Source organism: Saimiri boliviensis, chromosome 3 (genome assembly GCF_048565385.1).
Source record: "Saimiri boliviensis isolate mSaiBol1 chromosome 3, mSaiBol1.pri, whole genome shotgun sequence".
In the NCBI taxonomy this organism is placed as follows: Eukaryota; Metazoa; Chordata; class Mammalia; order Primates; family Cebidae; genus Saimiri; species Saimiri boliviensis.
The window spans coordinates 116916913-116938390 of NC_133451.1; the positions used below are offsets into that span (position 1 = coordinate 116916913).

General features: G+C 39.5%; 1 protein-coding gene across 3 annotated transcripts in view; it reads right to left on the reverse strand.

The window, feature by feature from the left end:
* Positions 1–278: 278 nt before the first annotated feature.
* PDLIM3 (PDZ and LIM domain 3) overlaps positions 279–21478 on the reverse strand; it is a 32465-nt gene continuing 11265 nt past the window's right edge. The window contains exons 4-8 of one of the 3 annotated variants that reach the window (XM_003933828.2): positions 12779–12846; positions 5919–6182; positions 4187–4317; positions 2364–2475; positions 279–1007 (exon numbers count right to left, since the gene is read on the reverse strand). In XM_003933828.2, coding sequence (XP_003933877.1) covers positions 818–1007; positions 2364–2475; positions 4187–4317; positions 5919–6182; positions 12779–12846 — 765 coding nt within the window. In that variant the 3' untranslated portion in view covers positions 279–817. Of the gene's footprint in view, positions 1008–2363; positions 2476–4186; positions 4318–5918; positions 6183–12778; positions 12847–13191; positions 13380–21478 lie in introns of all 3 variants that reach the window. The other 2 variants (XM_003933829.2, XM_003933827.3) reach the window with 2 other exon arrangements.

Here is a 21478-nt window from a genome sequence, read left to right on the forward strand (position 1 = left end):
TTAGCTGGGCATGGTGGCACACACCTGTGATCCCAGCTACTCAGGAGGCTGTGGCAGGGGAATAGCTTGAATGTGGGAGGTGGAGGTGCAGTGAGCTGAGATGGTGCCATTGCACTCCAGCTGGGTGACAGAGCAAGACTCCATCTCAAAAAAAAAAAAAAAAAGAGAGTAATGAGTTATAAAATCTGAAGAAGCCACAGTGTACATGTTAAAATATGATTGCATTCTCTCATTGAAAGGTTGATTTTATCTGAATTCAATAATGCTACTTCATTAGGTATTTTTAAAATCTTTTATGTATTTATTATGTTTGTTGCATCTAGTGGCATAATTGTTTGAATACAAAACTAAAGGAATTCAGAGAATTTCTCCCTGACATGCACTGTAATAGTTAAAACAGATACAGACAACTGCAGATTATGTTAGAATACAAGATTGTTATTTGGTATTTACCACAATTGCAAAATCAACTTGTCAAGGAAAGACAATTAGACTCCTTCAAATGTCTTGATGTTTACATGTTTGATGGCCATAATATACATGTAAATTGTGGAGCAGGACATACAGAAAAATTATTGCTTTAATATCATTATTGCTAGCCCCAAAGAGTTGCAAAACATAGCTAGCTGTATGTTTTTGTCACATAGCAGGTGTTTGCCTCCCATTCCTTTTCCTCAATAAACAATAGCAGAAAGGTCTAAAGCCTTGACTTTAGATTTGGTGTTGACAATGTGCACAATCCTTCTGCCCAAAGCAATGAATGTCTTCCTGTGTAAGTGTGCGTGGGTGCGTGCGTGCATGACCCGCCTGCAGAGACTTAAGCTTTGGGATATAGAGTGACCGTGTCATAGCCTTCTGGGGGCTTGGTGCGGGCTCTTGCGTGGGTTTCGCAGTACAGCTCCCCTTCTATGAAGAAATAGCCCTTTTGCTTGAGGTTGAGGTTGCAGTCAGCACACACGAAGCACTCAGGGTGCCGGTACTTGTCCCGTGCCTTCACCACCGCACCGCTGTTGGGGAAGAAAATGAGCTCAAGTTAAAAAACCACAGAGTAAAAATATGAGACAAAGGAGAGTGCCCAACAGAGAAGGCAGGTGTTCTCTATTTCAGTCAGGAAACAACGGCCTCCTGCTGTGAAAGCATGCACAGCTGTGAAACTGTAAGTAATTGTCATGGAGATCTAGAATAGCCACAATAAACCATTCCATGTTTCTCTTTGATGCTGATGTGTGAATATTTTTCAGATTTTCAAATGAGTACTTTATGGATATTTGTAGGATCCTACTTCATGATCCTTCTCCATCGTTTCTTTGAAGAGGGAGACATGACAGGGGCAAGACGAACACCTCTGCAAAAGATTCTGCTTTTGACGAGGGTGGCTGTCTACCCAATGAACAGACTCTCTGGTTACTTTCTGTCTGGGTGGTCCAGCCTCTGTCCAATGGAGCAAGAGAAAACATCAAAGGGCAGCGACGGAATTCCTTTGGAGTGAGTGGACTGGCTTCTACCGTTAACAGTTGACTCCAATTTAGGCACAATGATTGCTTCTGGTAACATCAGGCACTTTTGTAAAGTCGCTGAGGTGGGTGGATCAGCTGAGGTCAGGAGTTCCAGACCAGCCTGGCCAACATGGTGAAACCCCCTCTCTACCAAAAATACAAAAATTAGCAAGGTGTGGTGGCGGGTGCCTGTAGTCCCAGCTACTAGGGAGGCTGAGGCAGGAGAATCACTTGAACCCGGGAGGCAGAGGTTGCAGTGAGCCATGAGTTTTGCCACTGCACTCCAGTCTGGGTGACAGAGCAAGACTCTGACTCAAAATAAATAAATAAATAAACAAACAAACATAAGGTCCCTTGCAATGGAAGCTGATGGTAGTTTTTCAAAATGTTATTTCATTTTGTGTAACGTAAACTGGGTAAAGATAATGTATTTCAATTAACATCCTCATGCTGCCTGTATTTGTTTCCCTGAGTTTATACAGAAGAGGATACTATGTATCCTAAATGTATACATAGTTAACGTACATGTAGGAGAGTTTAAAGACCATACACTAATAGGGGTGGGGAGTTTATAGTGAAGTCATGATTCTTAGAAGTGACTTTTCAACATACCTTTGGGGCAATTTTTTTTATGAGAGTCTATCTGAAATTATAAGTCAAAATTGCTGATTCACATGATGTGACAATTTGGAGTTATATCTAAGGAGTGACGGTCACAATGTGCTAAATGTTGAGGACCTTACATTTCAAGCTGATGAAGAGAAGTTTGGTTTTCATAATTGCCTTTAGTATATAAAATCCTAAAGTAGAAGAAATGAACTACCGCCAAGCTGTATGGTAAATTCCAGGGCTAAAAATGAAACTTACACTATGCCACTCCCACACTTGTCACAGAGCGGCATCCTCTGTGCCCCGCTGGAAGTGCCATGGACTTTTGTCACGGGAGCTCTCACACTCCTCGTTCCAGCCGGACGGTCATCTGAAAAACAATGCATTTCCATTTATGGCTAGGGAACAGCTGGCTGCAGCCTGTGCTTAGCTTCTATTTTAAAGTGTGCACTTTAACCTAAGGAATTCTTTTTTTTTTGAGATGGAGTTTTGCTCTTGTTGCCCAGGCTGGAGTGCAATGGCGCAATCTTGGCTCAACGCAACCTCTGCCTAACCTAAGGAATTCTTAAGTCGCATCTGCACTGTCAATCCACAAGGAGCAGGACTGATGCAATCATAGGGGGTGCCGTTCCGAAATAGGGCATTACAGAATGGAATTAGTGAAAACATTAATTTTGTTGTTGTGTTTGGAGGAAACGGTTACAAAACGCTCAAAGGAGCAGAGGGCATTTTTTTTTTTTATTGTGGCAAAATATACATAATGTAAAATTTACCATTTTAATCACGTGTTGGGGTGCAATTCAATGACCTTAGTACATTCATAATGTTGTGCAATCCCTGTCAATATCCATCTCCAGAACTATTTCTTCACTACAGAAACTCTGCACCCATCCAACAACAACTCCCTGTTCTCCTGCTCATAGCCCCTGGCAACCTCTATTCTACTTTCTGTCTCTGTGGATTTGCCTACTCTGGATTTTTCAAATAGATACAATCATACAATATTTGCCCCTTCGTGTCCGGCTTTCTTTCACTTCACATAATATTTTCAAAGTTCACCCATGGTGCAGCATGTGTCAGAATAATTCAAGACTGAATAATGTTTCATTGTAATTCAAGACTGAATAATGTTTCATTGTATGTGTATACTATATTTTATTTATCCATGGGTGTTTTCCCTCTTTGGGCTATAGAGAATAAGATGAATGCTGGCATACTAGAATCTGTTTGAGTCCCTGCTTTCAAGTCTTTTGGGGTATATTCCTAGGAGAGCAGGGATTGCTGGATCACATGGTAATTCCATGTTTAACTTTTCGAGGAGTGCCACGCTGTCTCCCAGGATGTCTGGTTCATTTTACCTTCCCATCAGTAATGCACAGGGTTCCATTTATCCACATCCTCACCAATACTTGTGATTCTCCATTTTTTTCCACAGTAGCCATCCTAATGGGACCCTTTGCATTTTCGTGTGGCTTTTAAAGGACAGTACATATCTTTTGGGTACGGAGAAGCATAGGTAAGAGCAGGGGCCCTAGAGGTGACGGGAGTGGGCTGGAGACCCACTGGCTGTGTGGCCTTGCACAAGGACATCTGCCCATCCCTCGGCCTCTCACTTGCTAAGCAGGGCAAATAATAGGCCCACCTCCCTGAGTTCCCGTGGGGACTCAATGATAATGTATGCAAAATACTTTGCACAGAACACGGAATGTAGTAAGGGTTTTGAGTGTTGTTTCGTTTTTGATGATGGTGATAGTCCAGAGTGGGTGGGGAGGCCGAGAAGTCTGACAACATCCATTTACAGCTACCTCTCATGATCTGTAAGCTGAGCTAGCCCTTGACTACCACTAATGCAACTTGTCTTTGGTACCTTTTTATGACTAGTTTCAGTTGGACGTGTTCTGGAATCTCCTTTTTTAAACGAGGCACCAGGCCTAGCCTATCCTTCTGAGCAAAAATTCATTTGGTTCCCAATTAAAACCAAGTTTTTGACTTCCGTTCCCAGTATGTCTGCTGTCCGCCCTGTCCCGCCCCTTCCAGTGGCCTCTATCTATACGTTTCAGCAGGTGTCAGCGGCTGCTCACCAGGGCCATCATCCACCATTCCCTGGAGCACTCTGAAGGAGCCTGACTGACGAGGCTGTGTTGGCTCATTCCGATTGTCATGGAGCATCCGGTACACATCCGACTCGGGGGGCACTGAGGCTGTGGGCTCGCTGAAACACAGGTACAGCAGGGAGCATCGTCAGATGCTGGGAGGCACCAGACATGCAAGAGGCCACAGACATCAGTACACAGCCATTACTCTATGCACAGCCACTCCTGAACAGATGTCTCGTCTTTTCAAGTCAATCTCTAGTACAGTTAAAGGCAGCATGTGAATTCACATGGCTGCCTTGGAAATGACATTGAACCACAAAGCGGGGAGTCACATCCACACTCACTTGGCAAAATACTTTGGGAGGAAACTAAAAGATAATCGTCAGAAAATAGTAATTAAGAAAAACAAGACTTGAGTCTGATGGATATATAATGACAGATGTGAACAAAATTAATGTTTCCCAGAGAAAAGGTAATATACACATGACAGAAAGTGCAGCAGTGAGCACCCACTTAGATTATTCTCAGTCATCAGATTGTCAGTAAAATTCAGATTCACTTTTGATATTAGACGAAAAGTATATGGTTTAATCTTGTTTTTAGTTTTAAGGCTAATTTGTTTTGTTAACCCCTGGAAATAGCAAGTGTACCATTTTACTTGTAAAGAGAAAAAAATTAACCTCTCAGGGTTTGAAAGCCTATAATGCAGAAACTTACATTTTTATATCTGCTATATTGACTTCACTGTCTTTTAAAAATAGCCACATTAAAATTCATTTACAATAATGACAGCAGCTTTATTTTAACATGCTTTCTACAAAAATATTCATAATGGACAATAAAGAAATTTCATCATAATACTATAAGTTAAGCACTAAATACTTTATTATTTTATGTCATTTTATTGCATTAGCTAGAAAAATATTTACTATCTGCAATGTTTTTATTACCTATGTCATATTTGCAAAATGCCTTTGAGACATCTTATTAGTTCAATGCGTTTATCCCAAGAGATAGCTTTGGGATATCATTATTTAGCACTCTTAAGCATTATAATAATTTAATTTATAGTGATTCTGTAATAGTGAAAAGCAATAAGATTTTATCCTATAATAAATCTGTTTAATCAAAATCTTTATGGCAAAAGTGCTTTGAACAAAGAGTTATAACAAAGAAAAAATGGGTCAAAAAGAGTCCAGCAAAAATTAAATATTTACACTAATAGCCTGAGGGAATTCACCTAAAAAACCTTTATGCACAATAAACATTTTAAATGGGTAAATAACGACCTCTCCACAAGCTGCTATCAGAAGAGAGGAGAGGAATCATCTCATAAAATTCCTTTAAACCTCCCACCTCTTTCCTAATTTTTGACCCCTAAAGGACAGACATAGGGTATACTATTCATGCTAGATTATAAATAACTTCGAGAAATATTATGCCAGACATTTGTAAAGTACATTGTAGCTTTCAAGAGACATATACATTTGGTCCTTACAGAATTTCATTTTATTGCTGACACATAAAACTCTACTTAGCTAATTCCTCAAATCACCTTTATCATCAAGCTTAGATATTTGCAATAAATCCTTAGTATTTCAAAAAAGCTTTTCACATAGCTTTCTTTCAACTAAGACAATGCTAAAAGACACCAGTAAAGTTGACATTCCCAGCATGTTTAGTTAATATGCCCATGGTTCAAAAAGACTCATATTACCTCATCGAAGGTGCTTCCCCTAGGGCTGTTGAAACCTGACCCTGAAGTGTTTCCATAATATTGTCATCTGAGTACAACTGCATAGGTGTATTAAACTGAGCATGTACAATCTTCACACCGGGAAGTTCCATTTCCAAAGGAATGTTAGGGGCCAGCTTAGCCGCAACTTTCAAGTCACCTGGGCAAATGGTACTAACAGTACTGACAGAAGAAGGGGTGCTGCGTCCACTGCCACAGTCAATCCCGGAGGGAGTGCTGCATCCACTGTGTTAATGACCACGTGACACAGAGAGGGCACAGGGAACCAGACAGTCCAGACAGAAGAACACAGAGAACAGGTACAGAGAGGTTAAAAGGAATTGAAGACAAAAGTGAGAGATGAATTACATCAAACCAAAACCAAATGCTTTTGTCACTAGAATTTATTTCCAGAGGGAAGATGCGGAAAAGCTTGTGATTGAAAAAAGTTTAATGAAATTAAAAGGTACAGGTGAGGCTGCATTTTTTGGCTCTGTTCTACCGGGCAATGTGTAGGGTTGAGGGTTACATGTAGAACAAGTTGTTTATGAAGTAAGTAGAAAAGATGCAGCTATCCTTACTTTTTAAAAACAGGCCCAATACTTTAATACTGGTCAATATCACAGACAAAGGATGAAGGAAAATTACACTAGCTGGACATCTTTTTACATTTCTGAAGGACAACATTTAAAATTAAAATTTTAATGAACACTGAATATGCAGCATGAAGATGTAATCACATATTTGGGCTCAACATTTCAAAATCAGAAATATATTTCAGTAATACAGTTGCACTATAATTGAATAGTAATTGGTAAATTGTAGGTTCTATGGTAAAGATTATGTTTTAAGGCTATGTTGAAAATATTTTGTTACTATTTTAATATTTTCTATTTTTACTCTATAATTCTGTGAGGAGTATACTTTAAGACAATTGTTCAGTGGTTTAATACAAACCCTAGAAAAAGCCAATAAATGCTTGTCACCTTGAAAATAACGATTAGTGGAGAAATAAGGTAGTTTTTCACTCTTTCGATGCTTATATTTTTTATATAGCTATTTTGTGTATAATTTCAGAAGCACACATATATTTCCATGCATATTTCCCTTTTTCTTTTAAAGATAAATTTCAGGGACTTATGAAAACATCAAAGGCCAGTCATGCAAATAGAAGACTAGGGAGATTTCACATTCTATGGGAAACTGGACAGGAGGTCAGTTAGCAATGGACATGCCAGTTACTAAAAAGTCATTTTTCCACGCGCATGACAGATACTGAAAGATTTTTGCAAAAAAAAAAAAAAAGCATAGTCATTTAAGACAAAGCAAAAAGAAATATTAGTATTAATGTAAACATTTATAATACTTTCCAGTTAGTGTTGCTGTAAACTCAACAGAGAATGGATGTATGTGGTGTGTTTGCGTCTAAGTCTCTAGTCTCAAATATGGCCCATATCTGGATTTACTCTCTAGAGGTATTAATGCTAACTTCAGCCTATATACAGATAAGAAAGCAAAAGGGTATTGGGCAGTAACTTTTTCCCCTCCAGCAATGTTGCAGCCTGATTAGTCTGGAGAACACAGGTCACCAAATGGGTTGAAAGATTTTTTGTCTTGTGTTATCCAGTTTAACTACTACATAACCTAACTGGACAGGTAAATACGGGCTTGCTCCTTCACCTCCCGCCTTTTGAGAACCTGTTGAAAAACCCAATCTGTGGCATTGTTGAGGTCACATACCAAAATGTCAAGTGGCCTATTTACCATTTTTGTAGGGTCCACACTATACTGATTCTTAAAATGGACTTTGGCTGCTAAACGAACATGAGTAAATTTTCAGTTGTAGTGCAGTTTAGTCAGGACCATATGGTTTTAACCTGAGTGTAATGAAGCTTATGAAATCATAGTTTAGGGATTTGAAACCCAGAGTTAAATCTTGGGAGACTTCGGCCTCCAAATAATGAACCTATTCAACACGCATTTATAACTACTCTAACCCTACTGTGTGCCAGACGTAGTGCCCATACTGGGCAGATAAACAATGGCCAATTTAGAACTTACAGTTATGCTATGCGTTACAGTGGTTATTAGTAATATTTTGCTGCTATGAAAGTCATGTATAACTTCTGACTCCTCCAAAACTTAACTACGAATAGCCTACTGCCAACGGAAGTTTTACAGAAAAAGTCTTTTTTTTTTTTTTTTTTTTTTTTTTTTTACCAAAGACCATCCTTTATTGTAGTATTAGTTCATGGTAACTGCATGAAAACATTTCAGGAGGAATTTACAATTTCCAGCTTAAAGGACTCAGCCCGCTCAACATAACCTATTTATCAAAGTCCATTCATTAAAAAAAAGGCAAAGACCCTCCTGTTGGGCAGGACGGCAAGGGACAAAGCAGGCTGAGGCAGGAGGACCGTCTCAGCCCAGGAGCTTGGAACTGGCCTGGGCAACATAGTGAATCCATCTCAACAAAAAAAATGGGTTTTTTTAATTAGCCAGGTGTGGTGCTGTGAGCTGGAGTCCCAGCTGTGAGGCGGGAGGCTTGCTTAGGCCTGGGTGATTGAGGCTGCAATGAGTGTGCCACCACACTCCAGCCTGGGCATCGCAGCCAAACTGTCTCAAAACCCAAAAAACTCAAGAATGTAATGATACCCAATGTGCCTTTTCTAGAAAAATTTGCCAAATATATATCTTGGATCTGCTGAGCATGTCCTCTGATAACGTAAGGCAAGCACGTTTCTACATCCAATGTTGAAGCCCGTTAATAAGGTTTTCAGAGTCCAAATTGATGGCAGCTACTGGTCCTTGGGACTGACATCGTCTGGGACTATCACCTCATCTTTGGCTGAGATGCTGCCACCGGCCCTAAAATTGCACTCCATTCTCAAAAACCTCATGAAAGGCTCCTGGCTCCAATCCTAAGCTGCCAAACATGCTGATGAATCCTTCACCAATCTGCAACCTCCTGGCTACCCCATCTTCAGCACTCTGCAATGGTTATGCAATCTACATGACAAATGGAGCCAAAGGCCAGAAAAAGTCTATTAACACATAAATAGATTACTATTTATATTTTATGCATGCATGGCGAATTTTCTTATTTTTTTTTTGATATTTCAAGGCTAGAGTTTGTGACCTTTTTTCAAATTGTCACAAATCTCCAAAAAATTTTCCAACATATTTATTGGAAAAGAATCCACATATAAGCAAACTTGCACAGTTCAAACTCATGTTCTAAAGGTCAACAGCATATACATATTTGTGTACTATGTAATTTTAGTTAAGCATGTATTGTGTCTTCTATTTCCTAGTTCATTTCTCAATGTATTTAGGGGCCCATGTCTATTGAATAAATGAGAAATCAACCCTAAGCAAACAAGGATGAACTTTTATAAATTTCTGGGCCAATTTAAAAAGATCTTTTAAACTGATCCTTTAAATAAACGAGTTTTCATGGATTCCAGTCAGTGGATATCACTGGGGTTATCATTGTGGGTCACCACAACCTGTTCCTGTGACCTGGAAAGGTAGGGCTAATGAGGTTTCTGAGGCTGACTTAGTGACTTGTGTGGCAAGGCCACTTGTAAGGTTGATAATGCAGTCAATTACTTCATGCCCAGATACATCACTTGACAGATTGCTAATTTCTCTGGGGTGTGTAGACATTTTGGGACATGCTTCTGGAAGCAACTTATTCAAAAACCACTCATAGGATTGTATTTATCATTTGGATCTGACATAACTTACATATGTATTTAATTGTAGCATTAGCCTTAAAAAATTCACATATTTGCATATGAAAACACCAGTCTTTTGAAAGGTTTCAGCTTTGATGAAGTAATTAAAAGAACCATAGCTAATAGTAAAACCCCAGGGAAATTAACCTGTTAACTATTTAGCATGTCCAACTTACTTTTTTTTTTTTGAGACAGAGTCTCACTCTGTCCCCGAGGCTGGAGTGCAGTGACCCAATCTCTACTCACTGCAACCTCCACCTCCTGGGTTCAAGTTACTATCATGCCTCAGCCTCCTGAATAGCAATTACAGGCGTTCGCCACCATGCCTGGCTAATTTTTCTATTTTTAGTAGAGATGGAGTTTCACCATGTTGGCCAGGCTGGTCTGGAACTCCTGACCTCAGGTGATCTGCTCACCTCGGCCTCCCAAAGTTCTGGGACTGGTACTACAAGTGTGAGCCACTATGCCCTGCAGCAGCATGTCCAACTTACTTTTGATTAAAAAAGTTCATTAATAGTGTAGTTACAGGGTGACTATAGTGTTAACAACAATTATTTGTATATCTCAAAATAACAGGAGGAGTGGATTTGGAATGTTCCAGAGCACAAAGAAAATGCTTGCTTGAGGTGATGGATACCCCAATTACCCTGATTTGATCATTACACATTGTATGCATGTATCAAAACAGCACGTGTAGCCCATAAACATGTACAAGTAATATGCACCCAAAGAAGAACTACATATGTTTCAACAGTTACAAACAAATGTAGTTGTAGGTTGGTATGGAGCCACTCACAATTCCACCTTGATGAGGAATAGTTTGGTGGGAACAAAAAATTCAGAAGTTATGGCAAATAGTGAGGAGGCGTGGGATGAAAAGGAAGCTGGGGCCATTCTTGGAATTCTTTAAGGTCTGTGTCCTGGCATCGGGTTGTTAAGCAAATGCTCTCATTTCTGTTTCTCTGTTCCTCTCTTCCAAATTTAGCTGTATATTTTTTCTTTTTTTCTTTTTTTTTTGAGATGGAGTTTCACTCTCGTTACCCAGGCTGGAGTGCAATGGCGCGATCTCGGCTCACTGCAACCTCCGCCTCCTGGGTTCAGGCAATTCTCCTGCCTCAGCCTCCTGAGTAGCTGGGATTATAGGCACGCGCCGCCATGCCCAGCTCATTTTTTGTATTTTTAGTAGAGACAGGGTTTCACCATGTTGACCAGGATGGTCTCGATCTGTTGATCTCGTGATCCACCCGCCTCAGCCTCCCAAAGTGCTGGGATTACAGGCGTGAGCCACCGTGCCCGGCCCAAATTCAGCTATATTAAAAGGTGTTATTTACAAATGAGAACATTATGAGTGGCTTGTCATTATCATCATGCTGAAGGTAAAATGAAAAAAAATTTTTAAAGGTGATTATATACTAGGATTCTCTGACTTTCCTGACTTTTTATAAAGTTAACTGTCACAGGTTTTCAGTAAAGGCAGGATACGTGTTACTCTAACGTTATCACTTTATTCAAGCCTTGTATTGGTGGACTGACCGAAAAGAAGGCAGGTTATCAGTTTTACTAGGCTTCTTCGGGAGGTTGTTTGTATTCAACAGTGAAACATCGTACACCGTATCACTTTCACTTTCTCATACCAATATCATTTGAACTTCACACCCAGTGTTTGCTTGCTGGGGTTGGGTTAGGGTCGGGGAGCTGCTGAGAGTGGAGGAACAGGGAAAAGATGCAGAGGAAAAGAGAATGGGGGCGAGGGAACACAGGGAGAGAAGCAGGAAAGGACTGGAGAGCTGCCAGCATGGGAGCAGGCCGGCTCTGGACTCGCCTTGCCACTCGCTGGGGAAATGCTGTGCGCCCTCAGGTTTTGATTCCTTTATCCAATGAGCGTTTATTTTGTCTATTTATAGAGGGTCACTCGCTGAGCACTTATTTTGTCTCATTTCTAGGCGCTGGGGATATAACGTTGAGCCAGTCAGACCAGGCCCCTGTGGACCCTGAGCTCCCGGTCTAGCAGGGGAAGACGTGTTTGCTCACGGTCGCCTTCGTAAGGCCTTCCTCCTGCTCCTCCAGTCCAGGGCTCCTTTCTGCATGTGATATCACAAGAACTGTCTGGCACAGTTTGAGACGATCATCTGGGTCTGCCTGGAGGTTCCCGCAGGGTCTGCACATGGAAATCATATATAAGGGATGACCCACCATCCGCAGCTTAGGACAGGAGTCATAAGCTCCGTGTCTACAGGGGCCAGGAGGTCACGCATGTATGAAAACAGGCCAGGTATCACACGCTTAGGAGCGATGTGCATTTTGACAGATGGTGAGTTTAAATGTTCTGTCTAAAGGCACTTAAATTCTTCTTCCCTTTTTTTTTAAACAAGAGGGTTAAATAAAACATTCCTGCCAACTAAATCCACTTAGGGGCCAACAGTCTGCAACCCCTGTGGTAAATCATAGTCAATCTTCCTGTCAATCCACCCAGTCTAACCACCAGCTTCCTCCCTGCGGGCTGACTGGCTCAGCTGAGGTCAGAGGGATGGAGCTGAGGTCTCCTGAAGTCACTGTTTCCTGATGTGACCACATACGGCACTCTTTTCTTTCCCTTTACGTTGGCGCTCAATTTCTAGAGAAGATATTTGAAAAGGATGATGTGAAGACGATCAGTTTCTCTGCTGAGAGATGAGAAGGAAGCGCTCGCTCCTTATCACTGCAGCTTGTTTACCTGGTTCCTTACCCTTAACTGGGGCTGGCTTCCATGCCTGCTCCTCCTGGCGGGGTTTTCCTGACCTGGGACAGACATACCGACTGCCCGACTCAAAGGTCGTGGTGTCCTGGATGGGATCCCCAGAGCCTCAGGGGTGTTCGCTATAAATACACGTGGTGATTGCATAAAATTTCACAGCTCTGTAATCTTGTCAATATTTACTTTTGAAAATGAAAGTTATTTGGCTTCTATTCTCTGCTAAGTGAGTTTGTTTCTTTTTGCTTTTGAAATAAGCTTCGCCATGAGAAACGCCACTCCAAACATCTGCAAGTTACTTTTCCCGGTGATTAGTAAGCACTGATTTAAGAAGCATGCACTGCAGACTTCACAATCTCAGAGCTTATGACCTGCTTCGGCCCGGGATTATGAAAGGTTTGGGCCGAATATTGTGCTTGTGTTCAAAGTAGTTCACATCCTGTAAAAACAAAGTGTTAAAAAGGCCCCTCAGTGGAAGATGAATACTTTTTCAGATAGAAACCAATGCATGATTATTGTACAGAGAGGATTATTTAAGAAAGGGGATGACGGAATCAGGACGACCTCTCCTTTTCAACCATCTATTCACTAAATGGTCAGGCACTGGCGGATTGGGCCCCACAACAATTAGAAATATGTTCTAGATGCTTGTCTTTAAGAGAGAAATCCGACAGTGCCTTTAGGAAAGTAAAAATAAAACAGCAAGAGCCGGACGTTCGAAAAGAAAAGAAACCATACTGTTACTGTTAGGCACACTGTAGTCAGAACAGAGTCCAGTACTTACTTTTGAGGTGAGCTAGGAATGAGACCCCGCAGCTGTCCGTGAAGTGCGTCTTGTATATTGCTAGTTGAATAGAGCCCAATTGGTGAGTTATAGGAAGCACTCACTACCTGTCTTTTGTCATCAATGTTTGCAGCTGCAACAAAAGGCTGGGCCCTTCTGTTGTGCGCGGTACCAATGGGTTTGAATTCCTGTACAATGGCAGACAAAATACACAGAGCCACACAGCGCACAAGAAAGCCATTAACAAGCAAAACCAGCATCACTACTGTTAATAAAGGCATCTTTATCCATGACAAGATTGATGGAAAGATTAGAGGAGGAGTTAGCCAAAACTTTTCCATGGTTTTCGCTGAACTTCACATGTGCTATATTCATCGATCAAATGTTAAGGGTGAAAAGAAACTGGCCTTATTTAAAATATTATAAAATAATTCAAACATTGCATCTCTTATATGCCCCTACTGACTTCTTCATCTATAGCTTTGAGAAATTCTAATGACTCATTTGAATACAGATATTTCGTGTCAGAAATGAGATTTTTGGCTTGGAAAATATACTTAACATTTTCTCAAGTAGAATCTACATGTGCTTTCTCTTCTATTAATGTATTGATAAACTTTCCCCCACTTGGAGAAATGGAACAAGGGAACGCGCATTCATGAATAACTAACTACACTGAGGTACGTAAACTACGCCAGAGAAAAATTCGTTTTTAAAAACGCCTTCAAAAAGAAAGTTCTTAACTTGGATTAAGCTATAATCTTAATGAAAGAAGGAATAACATAGATAACCCCCGCTTTTTTATTGCGATGATTTCATGTTGCGTGTTTGAAGACCTCTTCATGTTTACGCTAGTCCCCTAAAGACTAAAGTCAGCAATTCAGAGAGAGAAAATGTGTATGATTCACAGAAGAATTTTCACTTTATTCCTTGGGAAAAGGACCAAACAGCAAAGCCCTGAACCCTGAGTTTGAAACAGGTCTGAATGATCTGAAATGCTATATTATTATTTTTTAAATGTGAGAATCATGTTTTCCAGTTTTTGTACAGATTTATAATTTTGTAAAGCATTTGAAACTTTTTTCGTCTAAGTAACCGAAGAAAAACAAAGGGAATGCTCAATTACAAATCAGCTGATTCTCTTTCCAAATCTTTTTCTTTTTAAATTTTTATTTATTTATTATTTTTGAGATGGAGTTTCACTCTTGTCCCCCAGGCTGGGGTGCAGTGGCATGATCTCAGCTCACTGCAACCTCTGCCTCTCAGGTTCAAGTGATTCTCCTGCCTCAGCCTCCAAAGTGGCTGGGATTACAGGTGCGCACCACCACACCCAGCTAAATTTTGTATTTGTAGTAGAGACAGGGTTTCAGCATGTCGACCAGGCTGGTCGGAACTCCTGACCTCAGGTGATCCACCTGCCTCGGCCTCCTAGAGTGCTGGGAGATTACAGGCATGGGCCACCTCACCCAGCTCCATATCTTTCTATTTGGCAGAATTAGTAATATAAATCTTTCTAAGAATATTTTCCCTTATACATTCATATCAACTTCATTTACATTTGTGAACGTGACACCAGTGTTCCAGATGTGAAATAATACAAACATATATAATTATTTGAAATAAAACTGGAAAGAGATTATTGTCTTTAAAACATTAAAAGATCCTGTAATATTTATTTTTTCTTCTTTTCATTTCAGATAAGTTGTGGCTTATGCTTTTCTGTTAGAAAACAGACTGTCAAAAGAAAAAAAAAAAAGAAGGGGAAGAAAGAAAAGAGAGTGCCTCTCTTCCCTAGGGTCTCTTAGACTGGAGTTTTTCACAGATGATTCTTGTGCCTGAGAATATGGACAACTTCCTATAGAAGCCCCAGCTACAAAATGCTTTCTTTCAGTTCTCCTGAGCAGGAAGTCATCACAAGTATTCCTTCTTCTGCTATTTAGGCCTATTGGCAAAGCTTGTTTCAAAAAAAAAAAAAAGTTATGCCAGGGTAATGGGGTGCAGCTTCAAATCCTAGCCTAGGCGTCTTGGACTCTACCAGCCCCACATCTCACGGGACCTGAGAATCTGTGATGAGGTAAAGGGCAGCTTTTCTCTCACCAGCCTTGGGCAGCATATTTTAACAGCTTCCTGAACTTAAAAAGAAGGTCTGAGTTGAAGACAAGTTAGCCTGTAATTCTCTAGTGTGATTGAGTTGCCTGATACCTTGTTCGCTTAACTTTCTTTCTTCATAATAGCTCACAGCCAAGGAGTTGATTCGGTAACATTATTGTAGCTGCTATTAGCAGAATGACCAAAATCACCAAATGTAGCTTTAGAAAAATGCCTATCCCAGAGCCTGTGAAAATTGTGCAGCTAAACATTTATAAATGCTCTGATCTAATTGTTTTAGCTGATTTAGTAGTGAATTTGGATTGGCTGAGTTCCGTGATTCACCAGTATAATTAGCCATTATTACGGCATGAAAAACTAGAAATAATTGTAAGTAGTGACAATGGCCATGATTCAAGCCTTTTTGATAGGGAAGAACCCAGCGTGCTAATTGCCTAATTGCCTAGCTTAGTTTTGGTGGATTTTAAGTCTCTCAGGCTAATTAAAGAATTAGGTAGTACTGAATCACTTAAGTTTTGTGGAGCTTAGCTTTTTCTTTCTCTTTTTTTAAACAAAGTAAGGTTTGCTTTAAAGTCTTGGTAAATAGAATTGAATTTGTAAAAACCATTTAACATAATATAATGGCTTTATGGAAAAATACCTCTGCCCTTATTTTATCTTAGCCGTAAGATGATAAATAAATATAGGTAATGTTGCCCTGTAAATGAGGCCACTTCTCTGAAAATATTTGTGCATTAATAATCTCTAGTAGAATTTCTGAAGAGCAGCATGTAAGTTAATTAGCTCCAAGCAATTTCTTTGCAATTTTCTGTTTTGGCTATATATATATTGCAAAGGTCACAAATGTGTAATTTGTTTAAAAAAAAAAAAAACCCAAAAAACCCAACGACCTCTATTTTACATTCAGATCATAAAAGGAAGTGTTTCTAATACAGGCTGCAAACATTTTATTTAGGCTTTGCGAAGCATTAGTGTATGGGCTTTTAGAGTCATTCCAAAAAGCACAGTGAAATGTATACACCAAAAGTTAACAAGAAGTTTAAGTAGGGCACTCAGAGGCAACATTCTATCCAAGGCTTACATCATTGTTGATGGTCAAATGTAATCAAAAGACAAAACCAATTAGAAGTCTGCTGTTCTACTTCAATTCATTTTTATTTTTCCTGGAAAAATCACAAGTAACTGAAAATACCAGTTTAAAAAAAGTGTATATAACAGTTACTATATATAGTCCAGCTCTTGTGTTTATTCTATCCAGACAAAACCACTCGAAAAATTCTTATTTCTTAGGAATTCAATATGTAGTTATTCCCATTAATTGATACATTTAAAATTTTTATTTTAAATGCCAGAGGCTTAAATAAAGGAAGAACATTTTGAATTAATGACATGCTAGAGCTGCCCCAGTGACAGCTAGTAACTTGCTAGAAGTCTGCCGATGTTGAGGGTGCCCCCACGGATGGCAGTCTCTCATGTCCTTGGCATGACCTCAGACCTTTTAACTTCTTACTTGGAGACTGCTCACAGATAAAGACTCAGATAATCTTTACCATTCAAAATCATCTAAAGCAGAAACAGTATGTGTGATTCATATATATACATATATATAAATATATACACATACATACTTATATACCATATGTATACATATGTATATGTAAAATCAAATCGTATATATATGAAAAAATGGTGGGAACATACAAGAAACAAACTCTACGAAGTGGTCTTATATTTGATCAAGCCATGAAGAAGAAATGATATTTAATCATGTCTGAAATTTATAATCACTCCCTCCTCATACTCACTTCTCAAATGAACAGTAAAGTCACCCTTATAATATTTTTTCTCCAGTGAGCAGTTTCAAGTGTTTCCCGTCTCCCACTGGGAAGAGTTTGAGGAAATGGTGATTATGAAAGCTTGTTTTATATGGGCTGCCTTCCACTTATTAAAACACTGGAGATTAAAGCTGATTTTACGAAAATATAAATAAATGATTTTATCCTATCCTCTTCTTGACTGTATGTAAACTCATCTTCATTATCTTCTATGGTGAGGATGCAATCCTTTTAATGGAAATGGAGACAGCTTTCTTCTTGTTTTGATAGGAACCATTTTTGTTTCTGAAAAGCATCTTTCTTGTATTGTGATAGGCACAATATATCTTTGAGTTGTTCAACTAACATTAAGCAAATATGAGGGTTATGGTTTGAGAATGTAAGATTTGCAGAAGGACAAAGAGCTTCATTAACATACTCTTAGTAAAGAGCAATACTTTGTACTGAAATATGAACCATTGAACCATTTGTCTATTATTCTACAGAAAAACAGACTGTATTCAGGATTGCATGGAAGGCATTTATTCAGGTGCTAGGAGTTGATCTAAAAAACACTTAATTTGCCCTGTAAGCCTAAGATTCAAGTCTAAATTCAGAAAAACAAAACTTAGCTGTATGATGATAGCATGGAAAAAATTTTAAATCTAGATATTAACATTTTATGCCAACTATTCCTATAACTGTATAAGAAGTGACTCCCTAGCTTAAACCTATGCACAGGGAATAAATCAGAAATAAATATACTAACATTTTATTATCTGTGGCTGGGCTTGGATGGTAGAATATAGTTTTTACCCCCCAACAAATAGATATTAAAATGAAAAAGTGTATTTTATTCCAATGTCAAAGGTCACATAACTTACAACAGAAGTTTGACTTGGGTTGAGAAACAAAATCTCAGATTTCATATTGCTCAATGGCATTTTGCTATTCATTTGCAATGACATCTTGAAGCATGATATATTAATGACATTTGTTTCTCTAGCTGACACATATTTGCTGTCCACAAGATTGCTCTATTTGCAGAGTTGTCATTTTGATAAAAAAGAAAAAGACATCTTTTTTGCATAGCTTTGTATGACTTAGAAAAACAAAAAACCCCTATAACTATAGCTCTGCTTTTCTCCAGTCCATAAGTGAAACTCACGGTTCGACTTTTATCAGCATGTTTTGTCCTGGTTTACGCTACAGGATTTTTGAATAGAGGGGGATACTCTGACATTTGGTTATTTTTGTGTAGGGAATGCCTGTCCTGAAGTGCCAAGTTGCATGAACTGGCCATGCAGAAATCTGGCCTGAGAGTCTCAGAAGGAATAGAAATGCTTCGGTTCACTAGTAGAACCGAAATTATTCTTGTCTTGGAGCATTTCAGATACTGGCCTCTGGGAGAGAGTGTCAGTAAGAATCAGTCATGACGCAAACTAATGGAATGCTTAAAGGCTCCATCTGACTGGCTGCTCCAGCCCTTAACCTTGTCTCAACCTTAAAAAAAAAATTATCTCCTTTTTTTCTCATTTTTAGTATCATAACTATTCATATTTTCTAACTCCTAAATGTAGGACACATAGGGTAACACATGATTGATAAGAGGTCAGAGTATTTAAAATTAGGATTATGCCTTAATATTCCATCCATAGAATAACCATAGTCAAATAAATCAATACTCATAGACTTGCAAAGAAGCCTCTTCTAGAGCTACAACTTGAATTACCCTTAAACTGCAATTCTGGAGAGATGTTAGCAAAGTGTACACTCCAGTCCTGGTCTAAACTCACTTTGTGCTTAGTAAATACTTGCTGAATGACCTTACATGCCAGGGTGAGGGAGGTAACCATGATTAAGCATCACTGGGGGTTTGGTACTTTGGACAAATCTGTCTAACTGGCCTCATTTCTTACATCTTATATTAATGATACTGGGTTTAAAAATTAGGAGAAATTCTTCATGGAAAAAATAATTTGCAAAGGGTGCGGTACAATATTGGATGTGTGCTGTGTGGGGAAAGGAAATGCGGAGTCCCGTCCGGCTGGTCCAGGTGATGAAAAGAGGCTGAGTGGTCCACAGATGCACGTATATGAGCTCTAACTTTCCAGATAGTCTCTTTTTCTCATGTGTTGCTTCCAACACATGAGATAAATGGTAATAAATTGGTGAGGATGGGAGGAAGCCGGGTCAGCTTGGGCAGTTCTGCAAAGGGCTAGATACAAGTGAGAACTCTACCTCAAGAACTTTCTGTTTTTCTCCTTCCAGTCTTTTCTTCTAGCAAAGAAAATGTTGACTAGAGGTGTTGTTATTCACCAGCTCACCTAGTATCTCAGGGGGAGTCACCATCAGCCTTCAGACCCCTTCTCATTATATTTACTGTCTGTGCCATCTATTTTGTCTTTATCTTTCACTCACCCCAAAGAGCAGAAAGGCTGCCTGACCTAAGTATCCCACTCAACTTTCTTTTTCTTTCTTTCCTTGTTTGAGACAGGGTCTCGCTGTGTCATCCGAGCTGGAGTGCAGTGGTGCAATCAGCTCACTGCAGCCTTGACCTTCTGGGCTCAGGCACTCCTCCCACCTCAGCCTCCTGAACAGCTGGGACTTACAGGTGTGTATCACTGTGCCCTAGCTAATTTTTAAAATTTGTAGAAATGGGGTCTCAGCATGTTGCCTAGGCTGGTCTCAAACCTCTGGGCTTAAGCAATCTTTCTGCCTCTGCCTCCCAAAGGATTGTAGGTGTGAGCCAATGCGCCTGGCCCCACTCAGCTTTCAAGATTACTTTCCATGCAGCAGCTGGGAGTGGTGGCAGAACACTATTCTGAGAACTGGCTCCCAGGATCGGTCCCGGCAATGACGGAAAACGCATGGCTCATGTTTAGGCTCTCCACTTCCTTTTTATCAGCTATTTATTGAGCTGGGGGGACTCAGAGGGAAGACAGCAGCCTTAAGGTTCCTGCCTCATGAATATTCTCTGTCCTGCTCACTCCTTTTGGGGCCTGTTTTCTCCTACTTTTCCTTTTAGTGGATTTTAGATTCAGAGTCCACCTTCCCTTTAGTCAGAACGCTAGGACAAAAATCTAATTAACTCATTTCCTCTAAGGATTATATTAGTCAAGATGCTTCTTCTCCTGGAGAGAGTATATTTCAATTGAAAATAAGGCTTTGATCCATTTGTCATGACCCTTGTAATAGCAACGAAGAAGGCATTCCTAGCCTCTAGGATGTCCTATCAGGTAGCCAGCCAACTATCTCCTCAGCAAGAAAGGCCAGGAGACTTTCTGATCACAGCCTGGGAGGAGAGTGACACACTGATAGTAAGGAGAGCTACCACTTAGTTGAGTATTTCTATGAACATCTCCATGTGCCAAGTTCTTTGCTTGTATTATTTTATTCTAATCTTTGAGAAACCCTAGGAGATAAATGTACTGATGTTATTGAGCACCTTCCCCCACCCCGCCCCACAAAAGAAATCTGAGGCTTATGGAGACAAGTGGAAAACTTGAAGGACAAATTCAGGAGTTTTCTTGAAAGGGGAAATACTGCCAAACGTAAATTACAAATATGTTTTCAGTTCCCTTAGTTATGTAGAAAAACGACATGCTGGGAATATCTAATCCGTTTAGTAGGAACATGTGTGTCAAAAGGGATAGTCAATTTATATATCTGTATCCCTAAATGTTTAGAGCTTCTATGTAGAGGTCATAAAATACTTTTCTTAATTAGATTTCTCAGTACCTCGAAATCAAGATTTGTTTAATTTCAGGTTTTTTTGGAACTTTTGAAAGTAGACCTAGATAAGCATCAGATAATTAGATTAGTTTATTACAGTTGCCTCCTGGGAAAATAATTTATCTTTTATAATTCAGCTGTACTAGCAGAATATCACCATGACCATGATCACATTAGGCAACACTTTTTTCTTAGAGTAAATTTAATTATAGAATCTCAGAAATGAGAATTAAAAAAGTATGTAAAATGAGATCTGGGTGAAGACCTCCAAGGATGGAAATTCACATAACGATTAGATTGGAGACACCTGTTTCAAATGATCGACTCTATTTTTGCCTTGCTTTGTTTTAACAACTTAAACTCCTTAGATGACCTTGTGGTCATTTGACAGAAGTCCATCATAAGAAATGAAAAAATAGTACGTGGACTCTGTAGATTTAGCCAAATTCTTTATGATGGGAGCACATTTTGTCTTTCAACAAGTTGTTCACACAGGAACCCTTCTTTTGCTTGATGTAAGAAAACATGGATAAATTAATCTCAGAGAGGAATGGCAGACAACGGCTTCATCAGGTGGCTTGTTCCAATCTTTCTATTTGTCCCTTTCCTTGGAAGGCATCCCCGTGACT